Source organism: Hyaena hyaena, unplaced genomic scaffold (assembly GCF_003009895.1).
Source record: "Hyaena hyaena isolate Hyena2069 unplaced genomic scaffold, ASM300989v1 scaffold_201, whole genome shotgun sequence".
NCBI classification, from domain to species: Eukaryota; Metazoa; Chordata; class Mammalia; order Carnivora; family Hyaenidae; genus Hyaena; species Hyaena hyaena.
The window spans coordinates 1,096,429-1,123,191 of record NW_024080833.1 but is presented as its reverse complement, the minus strand read 5'-3'; the positions used below and the strand labels follow the sequence as shown (position 1 = coordinate 1,123,191).

General features: G+C 53.8%; 1 protein-coding gene across 1 annotated transcript in view; it reads left to right on the top strand.

Annotated features, from left to right (window-relative positions):
- Positions 1-1,690: 1,690 nt before the first annotated feature.
- GPR161 (G protein-coupled receptor 161) overlaps positions 1,691-26,763 on the top strand; it is a 44,461-nt gene continuing 19,388 nt past the window's right edge. The window contains exons 1-3 of the mRNA XM_039241885.1: positions 1,691-1,778; positions 2,867-2,988; positions 23,834-24,248. Coding sequence (XP_039097816.1) covers positions 2,973-2,988; positions 23,834-24,248 — 431 coding nt within the window. The 5' untranslated portion in view covers positions 1,691-1,778; positions 2,867-2,972. The remainder of the gene's footprint in view (positions 1,779-2,866; positions 2,989-23,833; positions 24,249-26,763) is intronic.

The following is a 26,763-nucleotide window of genomic DNA, read 5'->3' as shown; positions in this document are numbered from 1 at the left end:
AGGTTAAATAACTCCCCCAGGGTCACAAGATTAGCCAGTGCCAGAGTCAATGCAAGTCAAAAAAAAATTAATAATGGTAACCTGGGATTTCATTATACAAGTCTAAGATACTCTACAAGTCTCTAAAATTAATACTAATAACCAGGGATTTCATTATACAAGTCTAAAATGCTCTAAAAGTCTGAAACGCCAGCTCCTTCAGCAGCTGGCATTCTGGTGACCTCGACTCAGAGGAGTTTCAGCTTTTGACCAAGTAAAGCGTCTGCCCCGCGGGAATATTAAGGCATCCATTACCGTTTTCCTCCGTTATCGCCTTCGTCCCTGAGGACTGGCGGGGAGTTGGCAAGGGCCGGATCGTCCACGGGTGCTCTAAACGGTGCCTCAGCGCCTAATAGCAGTGAGGAAGCCGCTCCCGAAGCGCCTGTAGACGAGGGAGTCATTAACACGCATCGGAGCACGCGGACTTCGGAGGAACCTGAGTCCTGCTCTGGGTGCAGCATCCTCTGCGCGGGGGCCGGGGAACCGGGCTGTGTAAACGCTCAGCGGGTGCTTTCCTGCCCCCCCCCCCCCGCAGTCCACACTCGCTTCAACTTCTCTTCCCCGTAGTAAGCGCGGTCCCTAGAAAACGCAGGCGGCCATGAGAAAACGGTTCAGAGCGTGGGGAGGGGAGACGGGGAAGCAAACATTACGGAAAGGAATGTTCTGGGCTCGGGCCGGCGCGCTGCGCTGTCTGCTCCTCGGCCTCCGGGTCCGGGGAGGGCAGGGCAGCCTCGTAAGGCTCTGTTCACATCCACCCTCTCGCTCTCGAGGGCTGCGGGTCCTCAAAGGCCGGCCCCGGGGTCGGTTCCCCGCGGCGCCCCGCAGGGGTTCCCGGGCGCGGCCGGGCGGCTGCGGGGCGGGACGGGGAAGGCACGCGGCGCAGGGCGTGCTGCGGGGGGCGGGGGCCGGGGCTGCGCGGCGCCCCCGCGCAGGACCCGAAAGTAGGAGTGTGATGGGGAGGGATGGACAGGGGGACGTCCCAACGGCCGACACGGGGCCGGGGGGGGGCCGGGGCCACCGGGGCGAAGCGGGGCGAGCCTCCTAGACAAAGAGCGACGGGCGAGGCCGGCCGCGGGCAGAGGTGGGAAGGAGCGGCGGCGAGGGCGGGCGGCAGCGGAACCGGGGGCGCGGGGGGCGGGGGCGCGCCGGGGCGGGGCGGGGGCGGGGGCGCCGCGAAGTTACTCGGCCCGCGCCCGCCCGGCTCCGCGTGCTGGCGGCGGGGCGGCGGGAGGGGCGAAGCGGGGCTCGGCGGACTGAAACCCGAAACCTCCAGTCGGCGAGCGCGGCCGGGAGGCAGGAAGCGGCGGCGGCGGCCGAGGCGGGAGGCGGCCGGGCCGGGCCCTGAGCGGCGGTGAGCGGGGCGCAGGGCGGGCGGGGCTGGATTCCGGGCGGGGGGGGGTCTCCGCGCCCCTTCCCCCACGCCTCCCCGCCCCCACGGCGCGCCGCTTCCTCCGCGCCCGCGGGCAGGTAGGGGCCGTGCTCCGGGTCGCGCTCCGGATGCGGGTGGGGAGCCGGAGCTCTTTGTGGGAAGATCTTGGGGGGCGCGTCCCTGCCCTGCGGTCGGGGGCTCGGGACAGGCGCGCCCGTTTCCCCGGCGCCGTCCCCCGCCCCCCCCCCGGGTGCGCGCCCGGCGGGCCGGCAGGGGCCGAGCTCCCCCTGGGCGGCGGGCTCGCGCCGCGCTCGGGGACACACGCGGGGGCTGCGCGGCCTCGTCCCTCGGCGGAGTCGGTGAGGACCAGGTGAGCCCCGGCCTCCCAGTCGGGGTCGGGGCGCTGTGACCCCGAGCCTGGGCGGGAGGCGCGCCCAGAAGGCGCCGGGCCGAGCCGGGCGCCCGAGGGCGGTCCGGTTGGCGTTGGGGGGACTTGGCCAGCCTTCGGGGGGCCGCGGCTTAGCCCCGCGCGACCTCCTGACGAAGGCGGCGGGCGGGGAAGTGTGTGGGTAGCTGGGGCGCCCCGGGGCGCTCGCCCGAGGTCTGCTTTCCAGCAGCCGCACGGTCGTGCGCTGGCAGCGCTTTGTATCGCATCTCGGCGGCTGTTTTGTTCGCTCTCGTACCTTTCGTGCGTCTTTGCCAAGTGCTTTCAAGAGAAGGTGATTCGATCTTCCCCGCCGCCGGGTAGCGAGGCGGCGCGGTTTCGGGGGGAAACGACCTCAGCGCCGTGACTGGCAGGCCCGCCCCAGGGTGCTCGGGGCTCGAGGCCGGGAGGGGGGGGCATGGCCGGTCCAGTCCAGCCTCCCTCCCTGTGACCTGGGGCTGGAAACGAGCCGCGGGGGGGGGGGGGGGGCTACTGCCTGCGGAGAAAGTGGCTCGTCCTGATGATAGGGAGACCGGTGGAGAGAGAGGCACCCCCAGGCCCTGGGGGGGGAGAGAGGGCCTGAGGGACCTCAGATCACGTGGCCACGGCCCTTCATCCTCCTCTCTTGAACTGGGGTTTGTGTCCCCCCTTCCTGTCCTGTGTCCCACAGCGCCCCTCTTCCTAGTCCACACCTGTCTCACTTTGTGCCTGTAGCGTGTTTATAAGCCCTCTGGTCCGCACTGGTTTGTTTCACTCACTGAACAGGGAAGTGCTGTTAGCCCATTTCACAGGTGGAGAAACAGACTCGAGAGAGGGAAGTCCTTGGCCCAGCAGTGTGGAGCCAGGACGAGACTCGGGCCTTCTGATGTCAGCTCGGTCGCACAGGCGGGTGCTCGGGCTCAGGACCCCCACCCCTGTCCCAAAGCCACCCGTGTGAGGAGGAGATTAGGGACCCCCTCCCAGAGCGGCCTGCTTGGCATTTGAGGAACTAAACGCAAGGCCTCAGGTACTCACCCCTTCCCCTTGTGTTGCAGCCCTGAGCGGTGGGAGTATCAGAGACGAAGGAGGACCCTGTGGTCAGAGGGGCTGAGCTCTTTGTGTTCCTGAAAGGCAGAATGGGCTGAACTGGGACTGACCTAAATGTCCGCCAAAGGAGGTACAGTTCTGTAGTGTCAACTCTGCTGCCGGCCGGCCGGCCGGTCGGGAGGTCTGCCTGTAGGAGGAGGGCTGGCGGGGGGCGGGGGTGGCTGCTGGTGGGGGGTGCTGCTAGTGGGGGGGGGGCTGCTGGCAGGGGCTCCTGGCGGGGGTGTGTGTGCTGGGGGTGCTGCTGGAGGGGGGCACACCCTCCCTGTGAAGAGACGGGTGCGAGTGCATCCGAGCTCCAGCACACTGTTGCTTGACCTGGATTTTGAAGGAAGCTGTAAATTTTTATGGAAAAAAAAAAAATCTCACGTTTTTGAAGTTGATAACTAATCGAGAACACTTTTCAGAATGTGCAGGGCAGGCAGGTTATGTGTGCGGGCCGGTCGTTGCCTGCGGCTAGACCTTAGGAAGGACTTGCTGCCGCTCTAAGATGCGATGGAGCGTGGCTGGTGGGGGGGGGCGTCTTCTAGCTGGTTTCTTCGAGAACAAACAACATCAGCGGAACTGGAGATAGCTCCCAGCGCTGGCGGGGGCCTGGAGGAAGGGCTGACTGGATGACGGGGCGCGTCGTTTGTTCAGTCCGTCTTGTCGGGCTCCAGTCTTACACCAAGACGATGCTTATTACCACTTGGTGGTTTCCTGCTTCCTTGGCCGGTTCCGGGTCCAGCAGGCGGCCCTGGCACATTCCTTCCGGAAGCTGGGAGCACAAAGGAAGGCGTTTTCTATGCGTTGGGGGTAAAACACGAAGGGGGCACATTCGATTCGTGTTTGTTTTCACTCAGGAAACAGGTGAGAGCGCTGGTTCAAGGGCACAAGCTGAAGCCCGGCAGCCGGCACCCAGCCCGCCACTTACAACCCTGCGCCTCTGGGTGAATAATGGAAAGCATAGCTACAGGGGCGCCTGGGGGCTCAGTCCGTAAAGCATCCGACTTTGGCTCAGGTCTTGATCTCACAGTTCGTGGGTTCGAGCCCTGCGTCGGGCTCTGTGCTGACAGCTCAGAGCCTGGAGCCTGATTCTCCCTCTCTCTCTGCCCCTCCCCCGCTCACCCTCTGACTCTCTCTCTGTCTCTCTCTGTCTTTCAAAAATAAATAAAACATTAAAAGGAAAGCATACCTAGAGTATGCTTTTTCATAAGCTTGAATTATTATGACAGATTTTTAAAATCCAGAAATGTAGAGGAAAATAGAATTCCCTCCACTTCGCCTCCACTCCGTCTCCTCACCTCAGAGGGAACCACCATAAATGTATTATCTTCTAGGCTTTCTTCAGTGCCTAAGTGTATGCCCCCCAAGTCTGGAAATCTGGGTGAATATGCGATACATTTTTTAATTATAATTATAAATATTTTTAAGTTTATTTATTTTGAGAGACAGAGCAGAGGAGAGCCAGAGAGGGAGAGGGAGAGAGAATCCCAGGCAGGCTCTGTGCTATTAGTGCAGAGCCTGATGTAGGGCTTGAACTCATGAACTGTGTGACAAAGACCTGAGCCAAAACCAAGAGTCAGACACATAACTGACTGAGCCACCCAGGCACCCCACCCCACCCCACATCTGTCCCCGAGTGTGGCGTGAGCCCCCCTCCTGGAGGGAGCTGGGCCCCTCCCGGCCAGGTCGGGCACACACAGGGGGTCCTACAGGGGGGCTGCGGGCGGCTCTGGAGGAATGAGGCGGGTGGGTGAAGGGCCTGTGCGAAGCCCCTGGCCGCAGGGCAGGGATGCATCCCCAGGATCTGTGTACGTGAGAGTATTTCTGGATAAAACATATTCCTCCAAGTGAAGCAGGTGAAGGTATATTATTTTTAACATTTATTTAAGCAGACTTCCCTTTGTTTATTGGGATCTGGTGATTGTGCAGAAAAGAGATTGAATTTATTTACTCACTTAGGTTTACTCATTTGGGGATGGGTAGAAGCTGGGGCACTGCATTTAGGGATAGGTAGTATTTATAAAGCACGACATTCAGAGGATATAAAAGGTAATATTTCCCTCCTCTCTCAGCCCTCTCTTTCCCAGTTTTGGATAGAATTAATTTTGCCAGTTTTTGTGTATTCTTCTAGAGATGGCCTGTGCATCTGTAGGCAAATAAAATGCGTCTTCTGTGTTCTCCCTCTAAAGAACAAAATACGGTGGCATATAATATACCCTATACTGCTTATGGAGTTAAAACAAACAAACAAACAAACAACCTATGTCTTAGAGAACATTCCCTACCAAAGTTCTGCACAATTTAGCTTTTCCCAAGTTTACATTGAGAAAAAGCTGAATTGATCTACACGCCTTCAAATCGCCCATGAAATCCTTTTCCATTCTTTCTGTTGAATTGTTTGTGATTCCATCAGTTTTTGAGGCTCTCTCTAAACCTGGACTTTCATTCTTGTTCACAAATCAAATATCCTGCCTTTTATGTTTCCTTCCCGAGCTTTACTTCCCGTACTTCTGTGCAGAAGTGAGGACCTTGTACGTGGATGAGTCTGTACCACTTACTTTTCTGCGAGCCCCAAGTTTTCTGTCTTGCTTACAAAGTCCTCTCCTCTTGCGAGATTAACTGTTCTTACGTTTTCTCGTCCCTCACCATTCTTTCTTTGCTTTTCTTTCAGTTAACAGTATTTTAAAATTACTGTTTCTTTCCTGTCCCCCCCCCCCCTTTTTTTTTTTCAGATTTCCTCCTCTGGAGAGACAGGGTTTGAATTTGCCTGTGAGCCTCCTTAGCCAGTGTGGCATCTCTGTTGTCTTTTCATTTTTAGAGGGATTTTTTCCATCGGGCGTTAAGGACGAACACCCTCACCAGGCGGGAGAAGAGGGACAAAGGGCATCCTGAGCGCAGACACACGGGTGCGGAGCCGTGGAGAGCAGCTGTGGGGAGGTCGGGAGACGTGGGGGCGGCTCCGGAGGGCCGCAGTGGGGTCTGTGCCCGGGACTAGGCTCTGCAGGTGACAGAGCCGGGCACGGCGCCAGCGGGCTGGTCAGGAGTCTGTCGGTCCAGCAGGCCTGCAGGGAGGGGGGCGATGGGATGGAAACGCCCGCTAGTCCTCGCGGGAAAGCGGGCAAGGCTGTGGGCTGGGGTAATGACCGTGGCGATGAACTTGTGAGTCAGGGTTTAGCGGGGCGCTGGGTGTCTGACGGGGAGGGGAAGCCACCGACACGTACTGCTCTACATGCAGCTCCTCACAAACCTGGCAAGTCCGCGTGAAGATCCAAGGCTCAGACGTGTTCGCGCGTCTCGGCAAAGCCACGCAGCTCAGGTGGGTCCGGGCTTTGCCCCGTCAGGACTGCCTAGCAGGGGTGTCGTGATGGCCTAGGTTCCTGTCTGGAGCCCTTTGGGTGGGTGGTGATGTATTTTCTAGGGTAGAGAAAACCACGAAGGGTAGCGTGTTGAGATGGTAGAAGCAGGGATGATGAATTCCGGTTTGCGTGGAGGTGCCTGGGCGTGACACGTGGGGGAAAACACCTACTAGGTGGGCAGATACGAATCCGGAGCTCCGAAGAGTTGTCCGGGATACACATGGAGGTTTTGGAGTCATCGCTGTGTAGGGGGGCATAGGGAGAGTGCGTACAGAGGTGTGGAGTCTCCGGTTCACGCTGGCTTAAGCAGAAGGGAACGTTACTGGCTCACGTCACCAAACTGGTCAAGAGTGGGGGCACCTGATTGACTCCGTTGGTGGAGCGTCTGACCCTTGATTTTGGGTCAGGTCATGATCCAGGGTCGAGGGATTGAACCCCGTGTCAGGCTCCACTCTGAGCATGGAGTTTGCTTGGAGTGCTTTCTCTCTCTCTGTCTCTGTCTGTCTCTTTCTCTGTCTCTCTCTCTGTCTCTCTCTCTCTCTGTCTCTCTTGCTGGTTCTCTTTCCCTCCGTCCCACACACACACACTCACTAAATAAATAAAAAAGCTTATGGAGTTAAAAAAAAGTGTGTGTCTGGCTTCAGGCCTGGGTTCCAGGTTCAAATGATTTCATCAGGACTCCTTTTCTTTTCTTTTTTTTTTTTACTTATTTATTTTTGAGAGTCAGAGAGAGGCAGTGTGAGCCGGGGAGGGTCAGAGAGAGAGGGAGGCACAGACTCTGAAACAGGCTCCAGGCTCTGAGCTGTCAGAACAGAGCCCGACGCGGGGCTCCACCCCACGAACCGTGAGATCATGACCTGAGCCCCCAGGGGCCCCAGGCCTCTCCGGTCCCCGGTGCCCCCTCGCGATGGCGGCGGGCGCTGCAGGAGCCAGGCCAGCTGGAGCCAGGAGCCGTGTGTCCCCCAGCTGCCCCAGCAACAGGCCCTGGTGTCTTGTGAGCTGACCGGGGGCGTGAGTCCTGTGTCACATCCACGAAGACGCACGAACTGCGGGTCTGCGGAGGGTGACTGCAGAGGAAACTCGGGGCGCCCCCCCCCCCCAGCAAAGGGAAGAGATGTGGAAAAGGTCTGCAGATGGGCAAGGAGGGACCTGCCTGCGGCGCCCTGGGTGGCGGTACAGTGACCGGCGGGGTGACTGCAGGTCTGTAAGCCTGGAGAGGAAGGGAGGAGGGAGAAGCATTGGAGAGCAGCAGGGGTGAGGCGGGGCGGGTCTCAGAAGAAAATGACTTGGTGGACGGGCAGGTGCTGTGGGAGCCCAAGGAAGGTCATCCTTGCCCAAAGCAGGCAGGCCCCTTACTGTTGCTTCTCTGGGCCCGCCTTCCGGAGGATTCCTGTCGCTGCCAGCCTCCTGTGCCCCCACCCAGCCCGGGACTGCCAGGGAGGGCAGTCAGGACACCTGGGCTCTGCCAGAAATTACGCATGTGACTCTTGAGCTCCGATGTCATCACGTAAGCTAACGCGGCCGCTCCTAGTTACGAAATGTGGGGGTTAATGCATCTGCTCATTTCCGGCCACCTCGTTACCACAGGCCTGGTCCAAGCCTTCACCTGTCCCCTGGGCTAACTGGTGTCCCTGCCCCTGCGCTCGCTGCATCTGGTCTTTACCCTGCAGCAGAGCGGCCCTTTAAACCTGTCAGTCACACTGTTCTGGGGGCCTCTGTCACGCATGGGCTCTCATCCATGCCCCGCACCTGGCCGTGGAGTCTTCCCTCGTCCGCCCCTTACTCGGCGGTCGGCTGTTTCCCCTTCCTCCACTTCGCCCCAGTGGTCGCACCACGCCCTAAACCCATCCAGCTCATTCTGCCTCAGGGCCTTTGCACATGCTCTTCATCCGCCTGAAAGTCCTTTGCATTGTTTTCTGCTCTGATCAGATATCACCTGGGAGAGACTTTCTGACCACCGACTCCTAGTCCACTCACCCATTCCTTCTTCTTTCCCCTTGTATGTTTCTTCATAGCATCTAGCACCGTCTGGAATTATTTAGTATATTCATTGTTTACTGTCTGTGTCCCCTTCCCTGTGAGGCTCACACAAAGCTATGTCACACACAGCTCCTGGAGAGGAGAGGTTTTGGTACCTTGTTCAGCGCCGTGTCCCAGCCTGGCACAGAGGAGGTATTCAGGAAACCTTAGGGGTGGCTGAGCGAGGGCTGGGAAGGGGAGCGAGCAGTGCCCAGGAACCAGCTGTGTGTGGAAAGGGCGGGAGGGACTCCCGTATTCAGCAGGGCTATCCGTGGGGACGTGTCTCGGATACGGTCAGGAGAAAAACGAAAAAAAAGGATTCAGAAGTGATACTACTTTAAAACGTGTACAACTAGGGGCGCCTGGGGGGCTCGTCAGTTAAGGCTCCGACTTCGGCTCGGGTCATGATCTCACGGTTCCCGTGTTCGAGCTGTGGGCACAGAGCCTGGGGTCGGCGTGGTGTCTGTGTCTCCCTCTGTCTCTCTCTGCCCCTCCCCGCCCACGCTCTGGCTCGCTCTTTCTCAGCGATACATAAACATCCATGTTAATTCCTGAGTCCGTGAGCCTGGGGCGTCTCTACCCGTACTTGTGTCATCTGAAGAGGATTCTTTCATCAGTGTTGTATAGTTCTCAGAGTAAAGGCCTTTCAGCTCCTCGGTTAAATTTTTTCCTAGGTTTTATATTGCTTTTGATGCAGTTATAAATGGGATTGCTTTTTAATTTTTCTCTGATAGCTTACTATTAATGTATAGAAATGCACCGGGTTTCTGTATGTTAATTTGTATCCTGCGAATTCGCTGGATTCATTAGTTTCATAGATTTTGGGTGGAGGCGGGGCGCCGGGTGGCGCAGTCGGTGAAGTGTCCGCTCAGGTCGTGGCGTCCCGGGTCATGGACTCGGGTCCCACGTCAGGCTCCGCGCTGACGGCTCTGCCCGTCCTCCCCCCGGGGCCGCTGGGGTGCAGGTGCCCCGTGTCCAGAGGGCGTCTCTGGTCGGGCTGCGCTCGGCCTCCCGGTTGCGGAGTCTGGCGCCGAGAGCTGTGGCGACCCTGCCGCGGGCGGTTTGCGGGCTTTGCGGGAGGCCGGCCCCCGCCCGTGTTGACCGCGAGAGGCCGGCCTGGGAGCGAGGCCGGTGGCCCTTTGAAACGACTCAGCTGACAGTGTGTGGCTCCGAGTCCAAGTTGGCTTAGGACGCGGCGTTCCTCAGTCTCCAGCCTGCTCAACGGAACCGGCAGCAGAGGAGTCTGAGGAGCAAGTTGTTTTGTTTTGTCGTGTGCTTGGGGGCGGGGGGGGCGGGGGTGTGCCGTGTGCTGAGGGGGCGGGGGGGGCAGGGGAGCGTGCCGTGTGCTGAGGGGGCCGGGGGGTCGGGGGTGTGCCGTGTGCTGGGGGGCGGGGGGCTCGGGGGTGTGCCGTGTGCTGAGGGTGCAGGGGGGGATGCAGCGCGATCGCTGGGGGTGGGGGAGGCGCAGCCCTAGGAAGTCGCCGCTGGGGGAGGAGCTTGTGAAGTCGCCGCCCCCCACGCAGCCGCGCCTCCCGCCCCACGTGCCGCCTGAGGCGCTCGCTCCTCGGCCGCCTTCACTTGGTGACTCTCCACAGGCTGTGGGGACGGCGGCCGAGAGAAGGGCCCCCGAAGTGCGTTCTCCGCGTCCTCTCGCGCTGGAGTGTCCCCGGCACTTGCCGCCCGAGCCGCTGTGCGCGCTGACTGGGCCGGTTCCCGCCGCCGTCCCGCTCCGGCCGTCAGGTCCCGCCGGCCCCGGCCGCCCGCCTGCAGCCCTCTGGCCCTGCGGTCCGACCGCCGCGGGCTCCGCCAGTAAGTGGGGCGCCCGATCCGTCGGGGTCTGTGGCGGTCTCCTCGCCCGGCACGGGGCCTCGGGGCCGCGGGGGAGCCGCTGTCAGAGCCGCCTGCGGAGCGGGTGACGTGTCGGCAGGCGGGGCGCCCTGGGGTGCTTTCGCGTCGTCACCGGGACGCGGCTGCGCGAGGACCTCTTAGGGACTTGCTTGTACTTGAGGTTTATCGCCAGAAGCGGGACCGCTGGATTGTACGGGATTCCGCATTTAACTTCTTGGGAAAACTTCGTGCGGCTTTTAATGTTTTATTATTTATTTCTGAGAGAGAGAGAGAGAGACAGAGCGGCAGCAGGGGAGGGGCAGAGAGAGGGGGAGATACAGAATCCGAAACAGGCTCCAGGCTCCGAGCTGTCAGCACAGAGCCCGACGCGGGGCTCGAACTCGGGAACCGGGAGATCATGAGCTGAGCCGCTTAAGGACTGAGCCCCGCAGGCGCCCCTGTCGGGTTATACGTTCCCACCAGCGGTGCAGAAGGGCTCCAGTGTCTCCGTACGCTCACCCACACTTGTTTTCTGTTTTCTTTTCTTACGGCAGCCATTCTGATGAGTAGGAGATGATATCTTCTTGTAGTTTTATTTACTCTTCCTAACGCTCAGTGACGCTCAATATCTTTTATGTGCCTGTTGGCCATTCATATATCTTTTTTGGACACGGGAATTGTTGTTGTTGAGTTTTAGGAGTTCTTAATATATTCTAGATACTAATCCCTAATCAGATATATGATTTGGAAATATTTTCTTTCATTCTGTGGGTGTGGACAGTATCCCTGGATGTACAGATTTTTAAGTCTTCATGAAGTCCAGTTTGTCTCTTTTTTCTCTTCCTGCCTCTGCCTTTGATGTCATATCCAAGAAATCAGTGCCAAATTCCACGTCGTGACTTGGTATATTTTTTGTTTGTTCTTTAGGCTTCAGTCTCCCACTGCCCCATTTACTTGTCTGTTTCCTTCTCTCTTTCAAGACAGTTATTAGACCTGTAGATCAGCAACATATTTTGGATTTAGTGAATCTTTATTCATCGATCCCAGAAACAGGGAGAGCATTCCGAGGAGAGGACAGGCGGAAGCAAAAGCGTTGGGAAGTGGGAACAGCACGGCTGGCTGGACGGAAGGCCCGTGGTGGGGGTTGGTGGGTCAGAAATCTGGAGTGTAGATGAGCCAGTCCATGGCGAATCTTCTGTGCTGAGTGGGTGGAGGGGAGACAGGTGGTAATCTCACAGCCACAGGACTGAGTTTACTACCTATTGTTCTCTTGAACGAGGCCCTTAACCTTTCTGAGCCTCAATTTCCCCGTTTTGTCTATTTAGCAAACACGTATTTCCAAACACTATTCTAAGCATCGTACAAATATTAACTCATTGACTTCCCCCACCAGCCTTATTAGGCAGGTGCCTGATCAAGAGTACTATCCCCATTTTACAGAAGGGGAGGCTGGTGCCCAGAGAGTGTAAGTCACATGTCAGGGTCACAGAGCCAGTAAGTAGTGGAGCTGCGACTTGAACCCAGGCTCCCTAGCTCCGGAGGTCATGCTTTTAACCGTTATGTTTCGCTGCCTTTCTGAAACGGGGAGGAGAGTAATTCCTCCCTCCAGAAGTTACCCAGGAGATGTAATGAGATGATGCACGTAAGGACACATTGTACGTTGCACAGGATTTTGCAAGTACTGGTTATGATTAGTGAAAAGTAACTAAGCGACACCTGGAAATGCGTGTTTTCTCAAGGGCGTAGGGAGAAAGGGACGGATCAAGGACCGAGCCTTGGGAAAGGTCTGTGCTGAGGAGCAAGAGCTTGACTTTGGAAAGATGTCAGGCAGACTCCTTGTCGACCCCTGTGGATGGGGACACAGTCGGTGAAGCCCCAGTCTCCTGGGGAGGCTGTGGTGACGGGCAGTGAGGAGCTCAGGTGGGTAGTGTCCCTGCGGAGGGGACCAAAGCCAGGACTTTCCCGCTGACACTAGGAACTTGGCCGGGGACTCAGAACTTAAGGTCCTTTGGGGCTTTAACTGTAGCTTTTTTTTTTTCCTTCACTGGTGCAGAAAAAATGCCCATTTTCCCAAGCAGACCGGAGCTGAGGCCTGCTTTGCATGTGAAGTGAGAGATTTTGAACTAAGACGTTACCGGGTTTGTGGTGCCCTTGTGGGGACAAGGGCGGAGCGCGCTGTGCAGGGTGGCAGCCTCTGGGCTGTCCAGCTGCGCGTGCCGGGGGAGGGTGGGGGAGACCCAGGGAGCTGGTGATCTCTCTCTGGCTCTCAACGAGGTGTGTGGTCCGGCGTGTAGGTGGCGGGGGGCAGGGGCTTGCTGTGTCTCAGGTACGTCTGTGGGCAACAAGGTAGTTATTAGCACCTTCTTCCTGGCTCTCCCCCCCCCCCCCAGCTGGTGATTGATGTGTCAAAAGCGCTGGGAGGGGCTGAGATGAAGAGCCCCTGAGAGAGCTGCCAAAATAGCGCGACAGTGACCTCACCTCACCTGGGCTTGTTTGAAGTGGCGTGTCGGAGCACTTCCTCCCTGGGGGGTCGTTTATTTGAACTTCTTGTGCACCTCCCCGGCATTTGATTTTTGTCGTTGTTGTTTTTAATTTTTTTAATGTTTGTCTATTTCTGAGAGAGAGAGAAAAACAGAGTGTAAGCAGGGGAGGGGCAGAGAGAAAGAGGGAGACACAGGATCTGAAGTAGGTCCAGGCTCTGAGCTGTCAGCACAGAGCCCGATGCGGGGCTCGAACCCACGAACCGTGAGATCACATAACCTGATCCGGAGTTGGACGCTCAACGCCCTGAGCTACCCAGGCGCCCCAGCATTGAATTTCTTTAGAAGAGGGCGTCTGGTGGTCCCAGCATCCAGGCCGCTCAGGCTCTTCTTAACGGTGGGTGGCTGCGGGGGTGAGTGTGAAGCACTCCCGCTTGGGTGTAGTTAAGAATGTCAGAAGACAGCCTTCTGCCTTTTACAGAAAGAAATTATCTTTCTAGAGAAGACTTCTGGGGAGGACGGATTTGCCTTGTCATGTCCAGCAGCCCCTTGTTAGATTGTTGTCAAGAGAACCGCCACCTTCTGTCACCGTGGCCTCCCCGCACCCACCTGGGCCTGGACTGGTTGTCCTCGGGCTCTCGGGCCGTTCCTTTGGTGGCCTCACGTATAAGCGGCTCTGGGGGGCAGGGAAGGCCTCCCTTTCTTCGTAGTGGCTTGTGGACTGGGACACGGATCTCCTGATCCCAGAGAGGCTGCACGCTGGGGGGTGCGGGCTGTGCACTGCCAGACGCAAGCCCATGGCACTAGTGGCCACGGGTCACTCAGCCAGAAGGAAAGGATAAGGTTTTAAGAAGGAGGCTGAGGTAGGCGGATCGGTGCCTGAGGAGTCGGCCTGACCCTGGAAGACGGAAGGTTCCTGCTACTGATGTCCAAAAAAGGGGTCCCACCATTTTGTATGCAGCTCGTGGCGTGCCCGAGTATTAGCTGGGGTTCTTTAAGTTGCAAGTGACGGAAACCTGCTCAGTTGGCCTCACGGGAGGAGAAGGTGCACCCGAGAGAAGGCGCCAATTCACAGTCCCGGGTTACTCGGCCAGCACGTGTGGCTGTCATTCCTGCAGCTTTCCTCGCCTGGGAGCACTCTCGTCACAGCGCCACACGTGGCCACGCAGCCCCAGCCCGCATTCCTTCAGCCTCCCAACCTGTGGGAGCCAGGCTGTCCTTGAGCTGTTCCAGCCAGAGTCCTGGGCCGTGTGGCCGTGGCCAAATCGTGCAGGAAGGAGCCCGTCCCACAGTGAAATCAGGAAACCCTTCAGGTGCTCCCACGAGCAAGCAGTGAGAGCCCCTCGCCCCGATGCTGCTCCAGGCACTTTGTACGAATCAGCGGAAACTCGCTTAGACGGCGCCCTAGCTGTGAGGAGGACCATCTTCCTCTAGATGAGGAACGGGAGTCCCCTGAGCGCATGGACCTAGTAAGTAGAGGAGCTGGGCTTCAAACCCAGGCAGTTTGGCTTAGCGCCTGTGCACTTAACCCCCAGGCCACATCGTCGTTTTCTGGCAAATTCCGGGCGACCGCAGCCTGAGCAGGAAGGACGCCCACTACAAGTCGAGGAGAATCAGAGTTCTAGGTAAGACTGTGAGCTGAGACCGTCAGCATCCAAATTTGCACTGGGCACCTGCGTGGCTCAGTTGGTTAAGCGTCCAACTCAGGTCTGGCTCAGGTCGTGATCTCACTGCTCATGAGTTCGAGCCCTGTGTGGGGCTCTGTGCTGACAGCTTAGAGCCTGGAGGCTGCTTCGGATTCTGGGTCTTCCTCTCTCTCTGCCTAATCCACCCTCACATCGTAGTCATTCTGTTTTTGCAAATCGAGGTACTTGTAGAATTACTTCTTGGAAGTTTTGACGCAAACCAGTTTATAGAACACAGTAGATAACCTGTCTCAGCCTTCTGGAAGGCTGCCTTGTTTTTTTAAGCCAAAATGATATCGATCGCTTGCTTGAGTGTCAGGATTTGGCTTTGAATGACCTGAAGCCACAGCCGGCAGTCTGGCCCATCAGGCGCGCACCGTCCCTGGGAATGGCCGAGAGGACCGAGGGGTTCTGGAGGAGGGGTGGCCTTGCGGCACCGAGCCTTCCCTGGGGACCTGAGAGGGCGAGCTCCCGGCCTGGGGTAACTCTGACGGTTTGCTGGAACCCCAGTCACCGGCCCCCCGGGCTGTGTCTGGGAGGTGCCGCACAGGGCAGGACGCGGGGGTGTGGGAGTCCTGGAGCCCCTTGTGTCTGGCGGCCGGGGGTCCGCGCAGCCGTAGTGTGAGTCAGGCGTGCATTTCCCTCCATCAATGGGCCCCAGCTTGTCAGGCCCTGGGGAAGCTGGCTGCCTGCCAGGACGCCCTCTCTCTGGGTCGTTTAAGGTGCCCCCTGGGAGATTTGCTGGGGCCTGTGCCTCCCCCTTGAGGGCCTCCCGGCAGAGGCCGGGACTTTGGATCTCCCTGGTGGGCAGCTCATTGGGCCACACGCCAGCCCGGGGCCTGGGGGGGGGGGGGCGAGGGGGAAGGGCCAGCAGTACTTTATGCATTTCTCCCCTGTCTTTTGGATTGAACTCTTGTGTCCTGTTTTCATTCTTTCGTGGTAACCTTCGCGTTGTTGACGCTCATATTAGACCTACCAGTAACAAACTCTCAGAAGCGAGTCATTCGTGTACAGATCACGATGGAGCGCACCTGCTGTGTGCCAGGCACACGTCCAGGTGCCGGGGGAAGAGCCGGAACCAAAGTTTCTGCCCCGAGCACCTACTCCCCCGGACTGCTTTTACTCTAATGCCTTTAATAGCTTCCATTTTGTTTCACATTTTCATTTCCCCCTGTTTTCAAAAGCTCCCAAATTAGCTATTTTTACAAGATTTATCATTGATGTTTAACTTTTTAAATTTCAGTTTAATTTTTTTTTGGCAGTTATTCAGATTTGTCCATATATTTACCATTTTCTTTTCTAACAGTTGCTTCTCGCGCCCTTATTTTTGGGTTCGGGTTCCTTCACGAAATGTGTCTTCAGGTGGATCTTGCAGTCAGAGACAGAGTAAACACCCAGCTTTTGTTTGCTTCAAAGTATTTTGTGCCCTCTCCTGAATGATCATGTAGAACTTGAGGACAAGAGTTCTTCTCCTCAGCTCCACGGTTTTCTGGCCTCTATTTTCTGTTTTCCTCAAAAGGAGAGGATGCTGCTGCTTTTAATTGTTACTTCTTTAAATTTCTTTAAATGTTTCTTTATTTTTGAGAGAGACACTGAATGCAGGCAGGGGAGGGGCAAAAAGAGAGAGGGAGGCACAGAATCTGGAGCAGGCTCCAGGCTCTGAGCTGTCAGCACAGAGCCCGATATGGGGCTTGAACTAGGAACAGCAAGATCATGATCAGGGCCGGAGTCAGACACTTAACCGACTGAGCTACCCAGGTGCCCCTAATTGTTACTTCTTTATAGAAAAATTTGCTTTTACTGTTTTCTCTGTATCTTGGTGTTTGACATTTTTTATTGTGATGTGCCTTGTGCGGATTTTTTTCTGATTTACTCTTAGATTTTGATATGTGCTTTCATTCTGAGGCCTCCTATGTTTCTTTAATTCTAGAAAATGTTCAGTCATATTTTTAAATACTGTGTCAACCTTGATGTGGACAGTGTAGATCCAACCCAATGTAAGTTGGATGCTTTTGACTCAAGTAACAGTATTGTTATACTCACTGAAAATAGATCTAAAAGTCGTTTTTTAAAAAATATATTATTTCACATTAAGTAGATTAAGCTGTATTATTAAAATGTATTATTTCACATAACAAGAAGCCAGGATGAAGAGACTTGAGGATTCAGCCGCCCAAGGATTCACCTTTCTGCTCAACACGCTAGCTTAGCCCCTCTGAGGATGCCAAGATGGCTACCTCCTCCCTGTGCTTTCTTTGCTGTTAGCGACATTAGGAAAAGCTTTTTCTCCCCAGTGTCTTCGTGAGATCACAGCCGCTTTTCCCAGATATCCCCATTTCCACCCCTGCTAATCCCCATGCTTCTCTCTCCGACTTCTTTGCCAGAATTGCAGGGGGAAGGACACAGTGATTACGTTAGACCAGTCAGGATCTAGCTCCCAGAACTAGGGATAGGATCAGCCTTCTGAGTCACTAGGAGGAGGACTGGACCCCAAAACGAAGTCAGAGGTCTGCCAGTAAGGAGGAAAAACCAGAGTGGTTGTGGGGTAGGCACCCAGCAGTGTTTGCTACCCACATTCTCTTTAATCTCTCTTGCTACCACTTCTATTGAACATATGTTGTATCTTATCCTGTCTGTCGTGAATCTTGGCTTTTCTTTCCTATTTTCAGTTTCTTAATCTTTAATCGCATTCTGGGTAATTTCCTCAGAGCTGTCTCCTAGTTTACCATCTTTCTCTTTAGCTAAATCTGCTGTTTCGCGTGACCATTGAAATTTTTTTTTATTTCTAGGAGAGAGAGAGAGACAGCGTGAGCAGGGGAGGGTGAGAGAGAGAGGGAGATACAGACTCTGAAACAGGCTCCAGGCTCTGAGCTGGCTGTCAGCACAGAGCCCGACGCGGGGCTCGAACCCACGAACCGCGAGATCATGACCTAAGTGAAAGTCGGACGCTTAACCGACTAAGCCACCCAGGTGCCCCTGACCATTGAGTTTTTAATGTTAACAACTAAGATTTTAATTTCCATAATTTCTGTTTGGTTCTTTTTCATGATGTCTTATTCTTTCATTATGGTTCTTATGTTTTCTTTTGAAAGCTTTTAATTGTGTTTATTTTATAGTCTCGTTCATCTTTTTCTATTAATTTAAGTTCTTGGAGTGTTAATTCTTCTGTTTTTGTTTGTTCTGTTGACGCTCCCTCATTGTGAGTTGTGTGCACTCCCTTTCACTGAGTGTTTATTTTGTAAATGTAGAAATTCACTACAGAACCATTTTATGTTTACTTCTCTCAGCATTAATTTTTACACGGATTTATTAGTTTGCATTTCTGCCCCGTGCAGAATGCATAGATTTGGTCCCCTCATCAGCATGGCACACGACTCGTGTTTGATTTCTCCTAGAGGAATGTTTTTCATGCTCTCCCCAGAGCCTCAGGTAAATCATTGTGTTTTTGCTGCTTCCCTTTGCCAGTGGGAGGAGTTTTTCTAATCCTTTTTTTTTTTTTAATTGGAGCGAGAGTGGGAGAGGGAGGGAAGGAGAGGGAGAGGGGCCAAGGGGGAGAGAGAGGACCTTAAGCAGGCTTCATACTGAGCAGAGAGCCTGATGTGTGGCTCGGACCTTTGGATCATGATCTGAGTCAGAATCAAAAGTCAGACACTGAACCAACAGAGCCACCCAGGTGCCCCTCTAATCTCTTTTTCAAGGAGGGGGCAGCCCTTCTAGAACCCACACTTTATACAGGGAATTGGTTCCAGTTTTCTGCCTTGTGCAACTCATAGTCACCCTCCCACATAAAAACCTCAACCCTAGGAGTCTTTTTTTAAAAAAATGTTTATTTAGTTTTGAGAGCCAGAGAGAGACCGAGAGTGAGTGGGGGGGGGGGGGGGGAGAGAGAGAGGGAGACACAGAAAGCGAGGCAGGCTCTCTGAGCTGTCAGCACAGAGCCCGACATGGGGCTCAAACCCATGGACTGTGAGATCAGGACCTGAGCCGAAGTTGGACGCTTCTCTTTCTCTTTCTCTTTCTCTTTCTCTTTCTCTTTCTCCTTTCCTTTCCTTTCCTTTCCTTCTTTCTTTCTTTCTCTCTCTCTCTCTCCTCCCTCCCTCCCTCCCTCCCTTCCTTCCTTGTCATATTTAACCCAGCATTTCTATGACTTTGGAGTGGGAAAGATGTTCACATAGCCTGAGTCCACCTGGTTGCCGGATATGATTCCCTTAATAAGTGACAAATATTCTGCTTTGCTTGGGTAATAAAGTACTTCCTGTTCATTCTCTCATTTGCCTTTTATAGTTTCAATTTTTTTTTTTAAGTTTTAACATTTATTTATTTTTTGAGAGAGAGCGACAGAGAACGAGCAGGGGAGGGACAGAGAAGGGAGACACAGAATCCAAAGCAGGCCCCAGGCTCTGAGCTGTCAGTACAGAGCCTGATGCAGGGCTTGAACCCACGAATTGTGAGATCATGACCTGAGCCGAAGTCAGACGCTTAACCGACTGAGCCACCCAGGCGCCCCTAGTTTCAATTTTTTAATCTTTGTGACTGCATTCTGGGAAATTTTCTTGGACCTGTTTCTGTCTGTTTGGATCAGGACTTTGCACTGATGCCTCTAGTAACCAGTCTAACAGCACAGGGTTCTTCCTCTCCTTTCCCGCTCACATAATCCATGGCTCCTTTCTCCCACAAACGTGTGCTCGGTTGCTCTACACTCAATTACAAAGCCATTAACAACATCCATATGATTGGACATACACAACAGATTATAAGGGAACGTTACTTGGAGAATCACTTAAATTAAAGGTAAATCCTTATTTATGCTTTTATGATAAAGTCCTTAATTGTCTTGGAGAGTCTCAGCATTAGAATTTTCTAGTAATGGCTTGTTTTTGCTACCACTTTCATCCTACTTACTTTCTCTTTTAAAATTTTTATTTAATTAGTTTTTTTAATTTACATCCAAGTTAGTTAGCATATAGTGTGACAGTGACTTCAGGAGTAGATTCCTTAATGCCCCTCACCCATGTAGCCCTCCCCCCCACACCCCCTCCAGCGACCCTCTGTTTGTTCTCCGTATTTAAGAGTCTCTTATGTTTTGTCTCCCTCCCTGTTGTTGTATTATTTTTGCTTCCCTTCCCTTATGTTCATCTGTTTTGTGTCTTAAAGTCCTCGTATGAGTGATGTCCTACACGGTCTTTGTCTTCTCTGACTGATATCACTTAGATAATCCCCTCTAGTTCCATCCACGTGGTTGCAGATGACAGGATTTCATTCTGATTGCCAAGTAATACTCCAGTGTGTGTGTGTGTGTGTGTGTGTGTGCGCGCGCGCGCGCGTGCGTGCACATCACATCTTTATCCATTCATCCATCGATGGATGTTTGGGCTCTTTCCATACTTGGGCTGTTGCAAAACACTGTATTTTAAACGCTACTTGATGTAATTTTTTCTCTGTATGGTTATGTCATCCCTCTGCTGTTTGTTAGGCTTATTTTTTTCTGTTTGCAATATTTTTGTTTACTTTTTGCAACCATTTGCATTTAACATTTTTTAGTATATAAAATATTTACCCAGTTCAAAAATCAAAACTGTAAAATTAAATACTTAGAGAAGTTTTGCTGCCATCTATACTTTAGTTTCTGGTTCTCTTTCTGGCTTTTCTTTTTGCGTAAGTAAACATGTATTTATGCATATTTATGTATGGATATAGTCTTGTTTTCCCTTCTTTCTCACATTTTTCCATTTTTTAAGAAATGAGTGCCTCAATGAGTAGAATAACTTTGTGCGTCTGTTCTTTTTTTTTTTTAATTAAAAAGAATTTATTTATTTAATTGTTTTTAAGTAGGCTTCCCGCACCGCACAGAGTCTTATGCAGGGCTTGAACCCACGACTCTTTGAGATCAAGACCTGAGCTGAGATCAAGAGTGAGGTGCTTAATCACCTGAGCCACCCAGGTGCCCTTGCATCTGTTATTTCCCATGAACTTCTGTCTTCAGGCCAATACGTGGGAATAGAGTCACTGGGTCCGAGGCTACATGCTTGTGTAGCTTTGTTAGATATTGCCACTTTCCCCTCCCCTGGGCTTTCCCTTTTGCGTGCACATCTGGAACGCGGGGGGTGCCCTCTCCCCGCAGCCCCACCAGCAGAGTGGGAAACAGAAGGAACGGTATCTTTATGTAGTTTTGTGTGCATTTCTCTTGTTTTCATTTAAATGGGGGATCTTCTCATATCTTTAAGTACGATTGGTATCTCTGTGAACTGTTTACATCTTTTCATGCCCAGTTTTATTGAGATATAAATTGATACATTAACATCGTGTAAGTTTAAGGTGTACAACTAGATGATTTGATGGATGCATATATGGTGAAATGATGCCCACAAAAGTCTAGTTAACGTCGATCTCCTCAGATAACTACATTTGTCTCTGTTTATATCTTTTGCTCACTTTTCTGTTTTTTTCACCCTTTCTATTTTTTTGGAATTATTTATAAATTAGAATGATTAGTCCTTTCTTTGTGACATAAGTTCTAAACATTTTCTCCTAGCTCGTCATTTGTAAATGACTCAAAATCTGTTTTACCACCATATTCTCACTTGTACAGTTAAGAATAATATGCTTATGTGGGACCTTTATTTTGAGATTAAGACCCAATTAATAATTTACTTGTAAGAGTTAACAAACGCCCAGTTGGTTAAGTGTCTGCCTTTTGCTCAGGTCATGATCTCATTGTTTGTGAGTTCGAGCCCCACACGGGGCTCTCTGCTGTCAGCACAGAGCCTGCTTTGGATCCTCTGTCCTCCTTTCTCTCTGCCCCTCCCCTGTTCACGCTTTCTTTATCTCAAAAATACATAATAAACATTAAAAAAAAAAAAAAAAAGAGCCACCTAGGTGGCTCAGTCGGTTATATGCCTGACTCTTGGTTTTGGCTCAGGTCATGATCTCACAGTTCATGGGTTCCAGCCCGCACCAGGCTGTGCGCTGCTGGTGCAGAGCCTGCTTGGGAATCTCTCTCTCTCTCAAAAAATAAATAAATAAACTTAAAAAAAAAAAAGAGTTAACAATATACAGAACTCACAAAATAAAGACAAAACCCAGAAGTAACCTTACAGCCTTTATAGGTAGAAGGCGTACCTGTAGAGTATATTCATCACACAAAGCTGGAGTAAGTAACAAATTGCATAACTGAATCAAAACTCAGAATATTTCAGCAGCCTGGAAATATAGGCCAGAATACACAAAATAAAATTTAGTAGAAATAATGTGTTGTATTTAGGCTTAAAAACATTAATTCCATAAGTTCAAAATTTGGGATACCTGCCTTCACAGAAATTCATACATGTATATATGTATGTATGTATGTATGTATGTTATCTATCTATTTATCTATCTATTTAAGCTTTGGGTTTCGTTGACCACACACTTAGCTAAGCCCCACCGATGACAGTTGCTGAAAGAAAATGCATTCTTAGAGGGAGCAGTACAGGACATTGTCCTAGTGATGGAGAAAATTGCCCCCTTGTGCCCGACATTCACCAGACCACATCCAGAATGGCATGTTCAGTTTTGGGGACCACAGACCAAGAGGGTCCTAGTCATCTGTGAACAAGTCCAAAGCTGAATTAATGAAGAGTCTGGAAGTTGTATTGGGAACCCGGGAGACGAAATCTGGAGAAGGGAAAGCAAGAAACTTGTGAAGCATTTAAATAAAGACTGTCAGGTGGAGGAGGGGGATTAGAATTATTCAGTGCTGGGCGCCTGGGGGGCTCAGTCAGTTGGGCATCCGACTTCGGCTTCAGGTCATGATCTCACGGTTTGTGGGTTCGAGCCTCGCATTGGGCTCCTGTGCTGACAACTCAGAGCCTGGAGCCTGCTTACGATTCTGTGTCCCCCTCTCTCTTTGTCCCCCCCTTCAAAAATGGATAAACGTTAAAAAAATTTTTTTTTAAATTATTTGGTGCTGCTCAAGCCAGCAGCCTCGGGTTTGTGGTTCTGACCCACCACTGTCAGGCTCACTGTAAAGGGAAGCTTTCTAGCCAGCACCCAAGACTTCTGGGAGGGGAAGAAGGGCTGCCTCCTAACCCACCTGCTCCCTGTGGCCAGAAGGCCAGAAGGCTTTGGACAGAGGCGTGGGGTCCTGGGGCTGCGGGGAAGGCTCTGCGCTGTGTGTGGGCAGTACAGGCACCAGGGTCCTTGTCATCTGGCTCATGGAGAGAAGTCTTTGGTGTCTTCTGTGTGTTGGGAACAGGAGCAGCTGGGGGAAGTGATCTGTTGGATTTTTTGGCTGGTTAAAGTAGACGAAAGTTCTAGAGGGACATGCATCTGTAGGATTTAATGGTTACATGTCAACCTTGCGCTTTAGCCGAGATTCTGCGCCAGTTTCCTCAGCGGAGGGGCTGCGCCTTGTAGAGCGTGGGGTCTGTGGGCCGGGAGCCTGCACTTACCCGTTTAGAACTAGCGCTGGGCTCCGTGGCCCCCGGCACCATGTCTCGCAAGAGCAGTGATGATGTTTCAGGATGGATTGCCCTTGTTGAGACCCTGCTCAGGGAGCATTAGTTCCTCTGATGGTCTTCTTAAAAAACGTTTATATATCTTGAGAGAGAGAATGAGAGAGCAAATATGTGTGAGCAGGGGAGGGACAGAGCGAGAGGGAGAAAGAATCTTTTTTTTAAATGTTTATTTTTGAGAGTGAGCGAGCGTGTACCAGCGGGGAGGGGCAGAGAGAGGGGGACAGAGGATCTGAAGCGGGCTCTGCGCTGACAGCACAGAGTCCAGTGCGTGGCTTGAACCACAAACCCAGAGATCATGACCTGCGCCAAAGCTGGACGCTCAACTGACTGAGTCCCCCAGGTGCCCTGGTGAGAGGGAATCTTAAGCAGGCTCCACACCCAGCAGGGAGTCCCATGTGGGGCCCCACGTGGGTCCCAATCCCAGGACTGTGAGATCATCACCTGAGCCTAGATCAGGAGTCAGATACCCAATTGACTGAGCCACCCAGGCGCCCCTCTGTGATAATCTTGTCAAACGTTAACGGGTACAGGAATCAACTGGGATTAGAATGCAGATTCTGATTCAGGAAGCCAGAGGTGTGGCTGAGCCGTAGGCTGCCAGTGATGCTGCTTCAGGGACCTCCCTGAGTTGCAGGGGCCCCAAAGAGGCAGTTCCCCACAGCGCGTCCCCCAGAGACCATTTGTAACAGGATCGCCTGCCCCCTGCTGGTTTACGACGCAGACTCCTAGGCTGGACCTCGGGTCTCTGGGAGCAGCCTGTCTGGGCGGGGGCCCGAGAATCAGCTCTTTGGCTGGCGCTGCAGGTGCTTCCTAAGCACATGACAGGGTTGGACCCACTGGCCTTGGGAGAAAGCGAATAGGATGGTTTAGACTGGACGAGCACTTCGCTCAAGGAGGCCGCCACGCGGAGCCGCACACGACGTCGGCTGGAGACAGCAGGCCAGTGGGGAAGGCTGGCTGAGGGTCGCCGGACGGGCAGCAGAACTGGGGCTCCGCTGCTCTTCTCTCCAGTGCATAGGGCGCGACCTGATGAGCTTTCCCCCGTGCCCTGGTCCCACCTTCTCTTTCTAGTCGTCCGGCATGCTCTGCCCACCGCACGCCGAGGTGCCCTGACCATGAGCCTCAACTCCTCCCTCGGCCACAGGAAGGAGCTGAGTAACCTCACGGAGGAGGGTGGCCAAGAGGGCGTCGTCGTCACCGACTTCGTCGCCATCATCATCATCACCATCTCCGTCTGCCTGGGCAACCTGGTCATCGTGGTCACCTTGTACAAGAAGTCCTACCTCCTCACCCTCAGCAACAAGTTCGTCTTCAGCCTGACCCTGTCCAACTTCCTGCTGTCCGTGCTGGTGCTGCCGTTCGTGGCCACCAGCTCCATCCGGAGGGAATGGATCTTCGGCGTGGTCTGGTGCAACTTCTCTGCCCTTCTGTACCTGCTGATCAGCTCGGCCAGCATGCTCACGCTCGGGGTCATAGCTGTCGACCGGTAAGCTTGCCCGTGCGTGCAGGGGGGGGGGGCGTCATCTCGATTTAGCTCCTTGGGCCGGTGTCAGGGGGCTCCGCCAGGGGGAGGAGGAGGAAGCAGAGCTCTGCCTCATCTTCCATGCCTCCAACCAGAGCAGCCCTGATTTTATCTCATCTACACAGCATGTAGTTTTAGTCTTTAGAAGAAGTTCCGTCGCTTAAAAAGAACGTTCTCGAAGTCTCTGGCTCACACTTTAAGGATGAGAAAAAGCAGCCGAGGAGAGTGATGAGTCAGAGATACTGGTGTCCCAGAGGGCTGCCTGCCGTCCACTGCTTCGGTCGGGCCCCTGGATTCATCTTGCTTATTGGGATTTTGTGGATGGTCACTTGGTTGAGCACAGGCTAGTGTGTGACTTCAGAGAGGGTAGATTCAGCTTGCGGGACGGGGCGGGAAGCGAGCACGGAGTCAGAGGAAACAGGAGACTCCTACCAGCCAGGGTGCTAGTGACGCAGTCCCTGGGCTCCCTCGGGACTGTCCGTGTTTTAGCTGATGGGTGGTAGCTGGATGGTCCATCCGGAGCGCAGGCCTCCTCGCCGCCCAAGGCCGAAGCTGTTGGCTCTCTGTGGCTGTGGGAATGTCAAACGAGGGAAGCAATTGGTCAAAACTAATCAGGTGGCTTCTCTGAATATCTTTCTTTCTCCAGTAATGAAAATGTTACAGAAAGTGTAAAGACTAAAAGAAGTGATACCCATGGGCTGACCACGGTTTGGTTTTTAGTGTATTTGCCTCTGGCAATTTTTGGTTGTGTACAATACACTGTAAACAGGCTCTCTGGCCCATGTGGTTTTTGTGACCTGCTTTGTTACTTAACGGGTGACAGTGAGTACTTCTTGCCACCTGCGGTTGTCATATGTCCTTTAGGAACATGATTTTTGACGGTTCCAGGGTGTTCCATCCTGTGGAGGTGCCGTAATTTATTTTTGCAGTTCCTTCATAGCTTACTACTTTCGAGGAACACGTGTGTTGAGGAATTGTGGCTTTGGTAAGAATAAACACACGTTGGAGATTCTTCGTGTGTGAAAGGCAGGTTGTTTTTCAGAAGACCGTAGGGACTTTGCTCCAGGGGCCGCTCGCCAGTATCCTCGCCAGGCTGATTCTATAACATTAAAAAAAAAAAAATTGGAACTTTGTTGGTAGTGAGGAGACATGGGATCTCGCTGTTTCTCCAGTTTCTATTTTTTTTTAAATTGTTGATTTTTAACAAATATTTATTTTTGAGAGAGAGAGAAGAATCTTCAGCAGGCTCTGCGCAGGCAGCACGGAGCCTGATTTGGAACTTGAACTCATGAACGGTGAGATCATGACCTGAGCGGAAATCAAGTTTTAACTGCCTGAGCCACCCAGGCGCCCCCCAGATTATTGACCTTTGAATATCCCTTCCTGGGCCCTGGGTCCTATGGGTCATGGGGTGAGGGCAAACTGCTACAGGAGAGCTGAGGATGTTTTTTTAAGTTTATTTATTTTGAGGGAGGGGGAGAGAGAGGAGGGGAGGAGCAGAGAAAGAGGGAGAGAGAATCCCAAGCGGGCTGCGCTCTGTCCGTGCAGAGCCCAAGGGGGCCCTGGGTCTCAGGAACTGTGGGAGCCGAGAGCCGAACCCTTCACTTAACCGACCGAGCCCGCCTGGGGAAGTGGTGGGGAAGTTCCTCTCCTGGAGCCGTCTGTGTGCGGGTGTTTGGGAAGTCGTGCCAGCCGGGCAGGGGCGGCTGGGGGGACTGCTTGCTCCCTGGGAGTTAGGGCTCCCAGCAAGCATGACTAACCTGCAGTCATGCTGTCACACTGCACCATCCCGGAGACGGGCGCCCTCCTTCCCAGGCCGCATGGCCGTGTAGGAAGGGCTCTGCGCCGGGGCCTCAGGGCGCAGGATACCAGCGGGACCGGGACGCAGACCTGGCCCGCGTGTTCACAGGTGGGCGAGAGCGGGTGTGGACACAAAGCATAGGGAACCACCGCGGCTCTGGTCCTGCTTGGGGTGGCAGAGCCCGGAGGGCTCCCGGAAGAGGTGCCACTGGAGCTGGGCCTTACCCGCGAGCAGGATCGCCCAGGCCTGTAAGAGTTGGGAAGGACCCTTCTACTGAAGGAACGGCCTCCATTTACCAACTCGATAAGCAGCACCGGACGGGTGGTGCCGGGAACGCACGACTGAGTAAGATGGACGTACACGCCGAGGAAGTCACAGCGGAGGAGAGGGGACGCGCCGTCAGATCGCGTCAGGACCGCGGAGTCTGCGTGGCGCGCGCGGAGTCTGCGGGACGCGGTGCGTCTGCTGTAGTGCCGGCCAAGCAGGGAGGGGAGGGGGCGTGCGGGCCCCTTGCGGCTGGGGACCGGGGGGTGGTGGCTGGACGGAGACCCGATGACACACGACACGTGGCACCGCACTTACCCGCTGGAGCTTTGCTCCACGCAGCCTGGCCCCGCGCTTGCCGGTGACAGAGCCCGTGCAGAGGGGACCCGTGCCTCTCGGGTTAGGGAGCCAGGG